The following is a 10,853-nucleotide window of genomic DNA, read 5'->3' on the forward strand; positions in this document are numbered from 1 at the left end:
ACATTAAAATCCTTCTACCAAAAAGTATAGTTACTCTAAAGATCATCAATAATAATAGAAATACAATTAATACAGGTTACTTGCTATTAATTTTCATAACTTTCTTATTAGAATTTTTTTTTTTACACAGAAGAAAAATAAGTACAAATATTATAAAAGATACAATGTAGAAAAAGAAAACATGAAAAAGCAAAGGAGAAAAAGCTAAACACTAGTTGTAAAAGGAAATTGCTTTTCTTTTCTGAACCCATAATCTTTTTTTTTTATATATGTTTTCGCCCTTTTACTGTGTTCTTTTTCCTCTCAAACCCATAGCCCATAGAGGGGGGGGGGGGGGGAGAGAGATTTTTCATTTTTTTTCTAACAAACAAAAACGATTAATGTCTGTCTGACCTTTTCAGTTAGTGGGTTTCTGGATTTCGACTAATGACTTTTATGCTTGCTCTTATATCTCTCATCAGGACCAGTTGAACTCTTTGTGAGTATTATAATCACTCATCTTATTATTTCCAGTTGGGCATCTTCCTTCTTCTTCTACTTCTTCTCTTTAGCTGTTTTGGAAGAAATTATCTATTTGTATAAGTAGGTATTTGTGAATTTATTTTTTTGCTTAATTTTGATATTTTCCTTCTTCTTGGATTTCGTTTAATGAAGATTGCTACCCTGTTTTTCTAGATCATACCCAGATCTTCTTGCCTTTTGATCCAGCCGAATTACAAGTAATTTGGGGGAACATAATGGAAAAAGCGATACCGGAGATTATACTTTTCTTGCACCCTTCATTTCCTGGCCCTTGGTTTTAATTGGAACAGTATATAAAACATAAGCTTCAGTGGTGTGTTTCCTGATCTCTGGTTTGAGTTGTGCTCTTGCATCTGGGCTTCTGATTTTATGATAAAAATTTGCTTCTTTTTTTTTTTTTTTCGTCTTACTCTCACTTGGGTTTTACAGAAGGAAGGGGCAAATGTCATCTTTCAGAAAGTTGAAAAGCTGAGGGGTTTTTTAGCTTTTGTGGTTTGATTGGGATTTCGTTGGTTTGTTTGATCTCGGATTTTGAAGGGCGGTTCAGAGCAGAAATTTTGCTTTAATAGTGGCTTTGATTGTTCTCTTCAGATGAAGAGGGGGACCTGGCCCCCATGTTTGGAAATTTTGAAGAGGGAAAGAGCACAACTATTCAGATGGGGAAGTAGAGATGAAATATTTGGGTGGATTAGAAGACAGTCCATTGGTAACACTGGTTTGATATGGGTTGCTGAATCTCGGTTTTTCATGTGACTGATATCATTGGTTTTCTGTTTTGTTGATTTGAGTGTTTTCTGCATTTAAGGAGCTGTAAGAAACCACTCACCTAGCAGGTTTCTGGGCTTAAGAGGAGCTGGTTGTTTATTAACTCAATTATGATAAAAAATATACTTGGTAGGCTCCCTAGGAAGCCCTCTAAGTCGGCGGAAAATCGTGAATCAGGTGGATCCTCTGGCCCTTCTTCAAATTCTTCTGCCAGTTCAAGAAGCAATGATCTATTAAATAGCCGGTCTGCAAACCCAAACCATGCATCTCTTCCAGCCGTTAATTCTGCTTCAAATTCTGGGGTCAATCATGGGAATAAGCTTTCAGCAGTTGCAAACTCAAAGCTGAATGGAAATTCTGCAACTTGTGCTTATGAGGCATTGCCTAGTTTTAGGGATGTTCCCAGCTCTGAGAAGCAAAACTTGATTATCAGAAAGCTGAACTTATGTTGTGTCCTGTTTGAGTTCACTGACCCAACAAAGAACCTGAAAGAAAAGGAAATCAAACGGCAGACTCTGCTAGAGCTTGTGGATTTTGTTACTTCTGCAAATGGGAAGTTCACAGAACCTGTCATGCAAGAAATAGTAAAAATGGTATCGGTGAATTTGTTTAGAGCACTCACATCCCCACCGCGTGAGAACAAGGTTCTGGAAGCCTTTGATTTGGAAGAGGAGGAACCTTTAATGGACCCTGCATGGCCACACTTGCAAATTGTGTATGAGTTCCTTCTAAGGTTTGTTGCATCACCTGAGACAGATGCAAAGTTAGCTAAAAGGTACATCGATCACTCATTTGTTCTGAGGCTGCTGGACCTCTTTGACTCTGAGGATCCCAGAGAGAGGGAATATTTGAAAACAATTCTACATCGTACCTATGGAAAATTTATGGTACACCGCCCATTCATCCGGAAAGCTATCAATAACATCTTCTACCGTTTTATTTTTGAGACAGAGAAGCATAATGGGATTGCTGAGTTGTTAGAGATTTTGGGCAGTATAATCAATGGGTTTGCTCTACCGCTGAAGGAAGAGCACAAACTGTTTCTTGTTCGAGCTCTGATTCCACTTCACAAACCAAAATGCATACCCATGTACCATCAACAGTTATCTTACTGCATTACACAATTTGTGGAAAAAGACTGTAAGCTTTCTGATACTGTTATAAGAGGTCTATTGAAGTATTGGCCAATCACTAATAGTTCAAAAGAGGTCATGTTCTTAGGTGAACTGGAGGAGGTTTTGGAAGCGACTCAGCTTCCAGAGTTCCAGCGCTGTATGGTTCCATTATTCCGCCAGATCGCTCGTTGTTTGAGCAGTTCACACTTTCAGGTATCAGTTTTGCAAGGTTTTGTTACTGTCTACTTCCTTTTCCTATTCCTTTCTGTAGGAGACATGCTTCCCTTGCTCCAAGTAAATGAATCTTCTGTATGTTTCTTCTCTTCCTCCAAGTAAATGGTTTTATGGTTTCTTCGTTATGATGTCATATCTTTGTTTAATTCAAGTGAAGACTAAATGGTCTTCTCCAATCAAGAATAAGAAGTATGGTTTACCTTGTTGTATACTTACCACATTATTATGTGTTAATAATCCTACCTTTATCTGTACATTCTCCCCTCTCTCTTTTTGGATGATTCTGTTCAGTATCATAGATTAAAATAGACAAAGTCATATGTACTGTGTCAGAATCTCCTAGAATACTTTTCATCCTTTTATGGCTTCAACCTCTTATAATGCTTTGGCTTGTGTCTGATGCATCCTGACGTGTGTTTTATCCAGAATAGTTGTGCTTATATTTTATAACAATGAATAGAAGGAGAATAGAAGGAAAATGAAGAACTTATTCTACATGTTTAGGTTCTTTGTCAGCTGGCAATGAGTCATGAATGATGGGTTGTCTCATCCATTGGAAACTTCTCATTTACATCTACTAATGAGGACATTTGTTTGATTCTATCAAGTGTGTCTTCATCTCCAAGGTCTTGCTCTCCATGTCTTTTCCTCCTGTCTTTGCCAATTGGATTTACTCGTGTATCTCCTCCCCAAAATTCTCCGTTCTTGTTAGCTGGTCCCCGGCTGGTTGTTTCGCCTCTTTTGTTGGCATTAGACAAGGCTGCCCCCTTCCCCTTTTCTCTTCTCCCTGGCTCTTAAAGTCCTTTCTAGATCCATTCAATCCCACACTGATGATCTTATCATTTTTCCCATCCTTAAATGTAGAACCCTTAAGCTCACCCACACTGCCTTTGTTGATGATTTCATGATCTTTTCCAAAATTGACCTCCTCCCCATTGAGAAACCATTCTTTCTTCCCTCCATTCTTTTGAATCCTTCTATAGCCTCCGTATCAACCTCCTTAAGTCCCATATCTTTCTTTTTGGTGTCTCAAATGACACCAAAGCTCACCTCCTCGAGCTTACTGGCTTCTCTTGGAAAACTTCCTATCAAATATTTTGGCCTCCCTCTTATCTCCTCCAGGCTAACTGCCCACCATTGTACTCCTTCCTATGTTGGATAATATCCGCAAAAGACTTCAACTCTGGAAAGGAAAGCTTCTTTTCGCTAATCGATTAGAGCTCATCAGATCTGTCCTCCAATCTTCTTACATTTATTGGTCTGGCATCTTTGCTCTCCCCCAAAGCCACTATTAAGCCTATTGAGTCTCTCTTCCGCTCCTTCCTCTGGAAAGGTGCAGACTCGGTTGAGACTCAATCCCTTTTTCTAGGCATTACAGGCTTTTCCTTGGGATCCTTGTCTGTCAAATACCTAGGCCTTCCCCTTATCTCCTCCAGGCTCTTTGCCCACCATTGCTCCACTATTCTGGATCTTCTTAGAAAGTGTATCCAGCTTTGGAAAGGCAAGCTCTTCTCTTATGTTGGCCGGCTTATTCTAATTAGATCTGTTCTCCAATCTCTATATCTTTATTGGTCTGGGATCTTTATCCTTCCTTCATCTACTGTCAAATCCATTGAAAGTCTCTTCTGTTCCTTCCTCTAGAAGGGCTCTGATTTCTCTAAGTTCTTTTATCCGTGTCTTGGGACAAGGTCTGTCTGCCCAAATCTAAGGGTGGCTTTGGTATCAGAAGAATCAAGGAGGTCAACTCAGTGGGCATTCTGAAGCTCATCTGGAAGCTCGCCTCCAAGCATCGGAGTATCTGGGCTGGCTGGGTCTACTCCTCCTTGCTTTCCCATAAATCCTTCTAGACTTTCCCCATTCCTTTTGATGTCTCTTGGATCTGGCATAAAATCCTTCATCTTAGGCCCCTTGCCCTCACTGCCATCTCCATAGCTATTGGTAATGGGCAGTCTACCTCCCTTTGGATGGACCCTTGGCACCCTTCTGGTATCCACTCCTCTCTTGTCACTCCGAGGATCATCTGCTCCTCTGGTCTGCCCAATTCTTCTCTTGTCTCCTGTATCCTTTCCCCCTAGGGTTGGTCCCCTCCTCCCTCCCCCCCCTCTTGCTGATTTGTGGGTCTCTCCCTCCCGTCCCCCTGGTCATCGTGGTAAGGATGACAAATGCGTTTGGCTCCCCTCCTCCAATGGGATATTCACCTCAGCCTTTGCTTGGTCCTTTGTTAGATCTTCTAGCCCCACTGTTCCTTGGCGTAATCTCGTCTAGTTCATAGGCCATATTCCCCGCCACAGCTTCACTACTTGGAGATGTCTCTCCAACTGCCTCCCCACCCAATCCTTCCTTCTCCATCGTCACATCCTCATCAATCCCTCTTGTTGTCTTTGCCCTCTCAGTCAAGAGAATATCCCACATATTTTCTTCTCCTGCTCCCTATCTTCCTTGGTTTGGAAAAATGTTCTTGCTCACTACTGGCCTTCTAGTAGGCTTATCCTCCCTTTCGATAGGGAATGGATTTGGGTTGACATGACTTTTGCTGGATCCTCCATTTGTGACACTATTAGTAAGCTAGCCTTCTCCGTTACTATTAACCACCTTTGGATGGAGCGTAACATTCGAAGATGGTCATCCAACTCCCACTCCCCGTACATGATTTGGACAACGATCTTCTTTGATGTTTCCTCTAAAACCCAATCCCTTCATTCTATCCGTTCTCGGCCAATTCCTCTCTAGTAGAAATTCCCATATCATCTCCTCCTGGAACCTCATGCCTCTCACCTCTCCCGCCCCTTGACCCTTCCCCCCCTTGACCCTTTGTTGCTACAATGGGTGCTGGTCTCTCCTCCTTGGTTGCTTGAAGTTTTGCTGTTTTGATTTGATTTTTGTTGCTTATTTTGTATTTGTATTGCTTCTTGCTTAGTTCCCTCTTTTCCCCTTGTTTTTTCTTTGCTCTTTGGATATAAATTTATTTATTCATTAAAAAAAAAAAAAAAAAAAGGTGCGGACTCGGCCAAATTTCTCCATCTCATTCGTTGGTCCTCCGTTTTCCTCCCTAAGGCTAAGGGAGGTCATGGACTAAGAAAGATTAAGGATGTCAATTCTACTGGCATCCTCAAGCTCATCTGGAAGGTATTTGGGTCTCTTTGGTCTACTCCTCTCTTCTCCGCAAAGACTCTCTGTGGACTGCTTCTCCCTCCCAGGATGCCTCTTGGGTTTGGCGTGAAATCCTTTAGGCTAGGTCTCTAGCCATGGAGGTTATCCACTGTAAGATCGGTAATTGTCTCTCCACCTCCCTTTGGCTTGACAACTGGCACCCCAGTGGTGTTCTTTTCTTAAAAGTGGGGCCTAAATCTGTTTAATCCTCCGGTCTTGCCAAAGACACCTCCATCTCCTCCATTATCTCCAGTGGTGCTTGGTCTAAACCCACCTCCCCCACCACGCTTTCATCTATTTGGTCCTCCCCCCCCCCCCCTTTCAGCTTGGCACCTTGTGAGAACCCATGGCACCATCTGTCATTGGCATAAAACTATCGGGTTCAAATCCCACATCCCACGGCATAACTTCACTGTTTGGAGAGCCCTCTCCAATTGTTTGCCCACCTAGTCCTTCCTCGTTCATCGACATATTCCTGTCTCCCTTGCTTGTTGGCTCTGTTGGAATGGTTTTGAAAATAGACAACCATCTCTTATTTGAATGCCCCTTTTCCTCCTCCATCCGGAGAAGAGTCCTAGCTTGTTGTTGGCCTTCCAGGCGATCCCACCTTCGGGGTTGTATATTCTCCTTCTCTTCTTCTTTTCTCCCTTGGTAATGAATTTCTTATTCACCAAAAAAAAAAAAAAAATGAGGACATTTGTAGATATGTCTGGTTTGCTGGGTTTCCTAGGGGAGATACATTGTTTAGTGCATAAGAGGAGAAACAGGAGGGTATGGATATGGATATGTTCTCACTTAATTTTTTCTACTGGACTATACCTGGCCAAAATGGGGTTAAAGTTGTGATTGTAACGCAGAATCGATCTTGAAACAGGGAAGAACCAGGGGGTGATCAGTTGCAACAAGATTGCTTGTAAACCATTATTGGTAATAGAATTTTTAACACTTTTTTTTTTCTTCTACTCGTGAAAGAACAAATATAAGAGATATGACCAAGGCTTCACCATCTTGCTTGTGGGAATGGATTCACTACCAATCCCAACCTATTAGGGCTGGAGCTGCATCGCCACAGTCCAAGGAACAGCATCACCACCGACGCAAACTTCTCAATATAACTCGAATCATTCCAGCTGAGACCTCTTTTTTTCTTCTTATAGTATGTAAGAGAACAAACAAATTGAAACTTCCTAATTCCAACGCTGGTTTTATTCAGTAACCTGATTACAATAAAGACTGAGATAACAACTAAATTAAGACCACGTCTACAATTTAATGAGATCCAGAATATTAGGAGTAACCTACAAATATCCTTAAGCTGGGCCCCACCATAGATCTTCCATGCAAGGAGCATATTGGGCTGCAGATAAGCTTCATTAAATCTTTGCCAAATCTGTCAACTGGGCCACAAGTGCTGTCCTCTTATAAGAAATATCTCCGTATGTGATAATTCCCTAAAACAACTGCCTTGGTTATGACAGATCCTAAAAGATAAGATTTGTCTAACTTCCATATCATAAGCCATATCTTCTCCATATTGGGCCCACAGAGGCTGATTTTAAGGAGCTCTAATTCCTCCATACGTGGGATATAAAGATGGCAGTTTCAACAACAAAAAACTCAGCCTTGTCCCAACTTAATAGGGTCGGCTACAAGGATCCGTGCAAAACAAAGTAGAGAAAACTGAGGTCCAAATAGAAAAGGAGAAATGAAGAAAATAAGAGAATAGGAAATGATACAAGAAAAATGACAGAGACTTGAAAGTAAGAGGAAAGAGGCACAACCCAGCAAGTTAGGGGATAAAGATGGCAGTTTCAGTTTTCCTAAAATAGGAAACTTGTAGCTGGAGATAATATTCCTTGAAAAGAAGCTGTAAGATACCAACTGGCCCAAAAACCTCATTTTTCAGAAATCCCAAAGTCTTCACACATGGGTCAAGTATGAGTCAAAGAACTGTTTCAATAATGAACCAAGCCCACCCCATTTCAAACCAACCAAGTCGTAGGAATCTGCATCAGATTGGTTCCCGCTTCTCAGTTCTAACTTATGGTTGATGGGTGTAGAAACTGGCCATTGAGGCCAAGAGTCTGTAATGAAGGAGTCCTGTGGGAGAAATAACTCCAGAATCCAGCTCACTGACACAACTTTCTGAAATTTGTGAACAGAAATTGTGAAAATATTGAATGACTCATTGGGTCCTTGGAGATGTGGGGAAGTTGGGGCAATAGAGTTAAATTTGTGTGGTCCAAGACTGGCTTTGGAGGTACTTGTTTATTGATGTAGCAGCAATGAGGGGAGGGAGTTTGTAGTTTTTTTTGTCGCTGAAGTGAGGAGAGAAATTGCTTTATCAAGTCCCAAAAGCAATCTATCATTTTGGCTGCAAAATTTTTTCTGCTTCTGAGAGGATTTTTTTTTTTTTTTTTTTTGTTCCTCGTCATCACCTCATATTAACTCACTGCCTGCCAATTTTTTTCCTGAATGTTGTCCATCTCCATTAGTTTCCATTGGGACCTGGAACTGAGATTCTAACCATTTTGCATGAAATGATATTGTCTGATTACAGAGGATGAAAGCCCTTTTGGGCCATGGAACAGAGTGGCAGTCTCTATGCAGATGCTTTTATATTGTGGGAACAGATCCACCAAATCTTGGGGGCTATTTGGGGACTAGTGCTGCTCCTGTCCTTTTCCCTCTGCTAGGAGAAATCTGTATATGTGTCAATTATTAGAATTATCTATTCAGAGTGTACAATAAAGGATCAATGACTGTCGTGTAGGTGCAAGCATCGAGATTTTGGTTTCGATCTTAGTCAAAACCAAAATATTTTGGGTTTCTACTGAAATTAGCATCTCTAAACATATTGGAACCTTTAGACTGTAGAAAAACACACCCAAAATGATAATGTATATTGACGCTGCTTTTCCCTTACAGTTCAAGCTTTTAGGTGAAACGGTAGCAAACTTGGTATTAGAGCAGGGAGGTCGAGTGTTTGACTCTTGGGAAGTGCAAAAATCAGGTAAGGGCTGACACTTCTTCTCCCTTGGTGCTGCACAAAGAAATGCCACGTGAACTCGACGTGCAAGGACCATGGGATCTTGGCCTGCACATGTGGGGGGAGTGTTAATGCATACCTTGACACTGCCCTTCCCTAACAGTTCAATCTTTTTGGTGAAACAGTAGCAAACAAAAAATAGTAGTTTGTTTCTGTACCCTAGGTAGGTGCTGTATGCTGTACACTGCTGTGTATTTTCTCAAATATAACATATTCTGCACAGAATTTAGTATTAAAACACAAAATTCAATGAAAACAACTAAAATATGCCTTGAGAATGAAGAAAAACCATTTGACATTACACAATATCAAACTGTTTCAACTACAAGTGTGCAATTGTTACAAGTAGTCAAGTATAAGTGTACAACTGAAGTTAATACACCGGATGCAGGGGCAGTTCTTTCACTTCTTTGGACCGGGCCAAACCTATTTGAGAGTTCCAACCAAGAACGGCCGATATTGGGATTTGTGTCTAATTTTAGAGTTTGATTTCATTATAGATTTAGATTGGGTTAGATAATTTGGATATAAAGTTGGATTTTACTTCTGTTTCAGTTTTAGACTACAATTAAGAAACTTTCAGTTTCGTTTTTGTAATTCATTGGACATATTTGATGGAATGAAAGTTTGAGCGGTTACTTCCTGGTTGTGGAGTTTTGCATCCAATTGGTTGAAAGTGATTCTTCCCCCCCTTCCCTGCGTGTTGATCTTCCTCCCTCAGCTTTTCTTCTTTCTCCTGTTTTCTCATTCGTTTGCCTTCTATTTTCTGTTTCTGTATTGTTACCCTGTCCAGATTGTTACCTTGGTTGAATAGGGAGAGTGCTCAATCTCTCTTGTTTCCTTTTCTTTGGGCTTCAAAATCTGGGGATTATTCCTTCCCCAGGGGCAACCTTAACCCTAGACTCTTGCCACAGAAAACTCAGTTGGTTGAGAGTATCAGACACATCTCCAAATCTGTTTTCAGTTCTACTGCCAGGCTTTGTTTGCTGGGATTTTACTAAATATTATAGTTGCTGTTTTGAGTGATTGATAGTTGGCATCCATAGCCCCATGGTTAGGGATTCACACCTGAAATTTTAGCTTGAACCAAGTCCATTTGAGGGAGATCTCTCGTCTCCATCTGTAAGAGTTTACCACTGGTTCTGGTTTCATGAGAGGAAGAAGAGTTCTTCTTTACATTACTTACTCCCCTCTTTTGGTACTTCCAAATCTACCCTTAGACTTTGTGTCAATTCATTCCTTACCCGTATTTTGTTTTTGATTCCAGAATTACCCTCCTCATTCATTACTCTATTCCCCCCCTACATGTGCCTATTTTGCCCTTTGAATTTCATTAAATTACAGAACTTCCATCCACCTGTTATTTGAGTTTTGTAGTATCGGGGTGAGCCCATAAGCGATTCGAACCGGGTTTTTGGAACCCAGATTGCATCAACACCCCTATGAAATCGTTCTTCCAACTTTATGTCTGTACCACACAGAGTTCCAGGGAGGCTCAATGCTTGAGACCTTTGGGGAAAAAGGGTATACCTCTAAGTTTGAATCTTACTCAAATCTTGCTCTAGTATGGGAAATTGTCATTGTAAATGCGTTGTAGCAGTCCCCCAACACTTTGTTCCACCAAGAAATGTAGGTGATTTTTTGGCAGAAAATACCAAATCTAGGTTTTTTAGAGTTTCCCCCCTCCAACAGGTTAAACCACTCGAAACTCATGAAATTGGTTGAAATTTCTACCCATTTTGATCGAAACTATGCTTTTATATGTATTGTTTTGTACCAAAACCGAGTCAAAACCTACATTTTGGTCGGAACTCGACATTTCTACTGAGTTGTACCCAGTTTTGTTTGGATGAAGACCTTCATCAAAACCAAAGTATTTTGCAAAATCTTGGTGGTTTTAACCAAGATTTTGAACTATGCCTAGCCGGCGCCTTCCATTCAAGCCCCCTTAAATGCCTTGGGTTGCCTAGACACCGTGATAACTATGCTATTATGTATCATAGCCAATCTACTCAAAA

At 40.9% G+C, this 10,853-nt stretch overlaps 1 protein-coding gene across 5 annotated transcripts in view; it reads left to right on the forward strand.

The window, feature by feature from the left end:
- Positions 1 to 319: 319 nt before the first annotated feature.
- LOC122079471 (serine/threonine protein phosphatase 2A 57 kDa regulatory subunit B' theta isoform-like) overlaps positions 320 to 10,853 on the forward strand; it is a 14,650-nt gene continuing 4,116 nt past the window's right edge. For 2 of the 5 annotated variants that reach the window (XM_042645973.1, XM_042645978.1), the window contains exons 1-2: positions 320 to 478; positions 676 to 2,615. In XM_042645973.1, the coding sequence (XP_042501907.1) occupies positions 1,398 to 2,615 (1,218 nt within the window). In that variant the 5' untranslated portion in view covers positions 320 to 478; positions 676 to 1,397. Of the gene's footprint in view, positions 583 to 675; positions 2,616 to 10,853 lie in introns of all 5 variants that reach the window. The other 3 variants (XM_042645974.1, XM_042645977.1, XM_042645975.1) reach the window with 3 other exon arrangements.

This window comes from Macadamia integrifolia, chromosome 5 (genome assembly GCF_013358625.1).
Source record: "Macadamia integrifolia cultivar HAES 741 chromosome 5, SCU_Mint_v3, whole genome shotgun sequence".
NCBI classification, from domain to species: domain Eukaryota; kingdom Viridiplantae; phylum Streptophyta; class Magnoliopsida; order Proteales; family Proteaceae; genus Macadamia; species Macadamia integrifolia.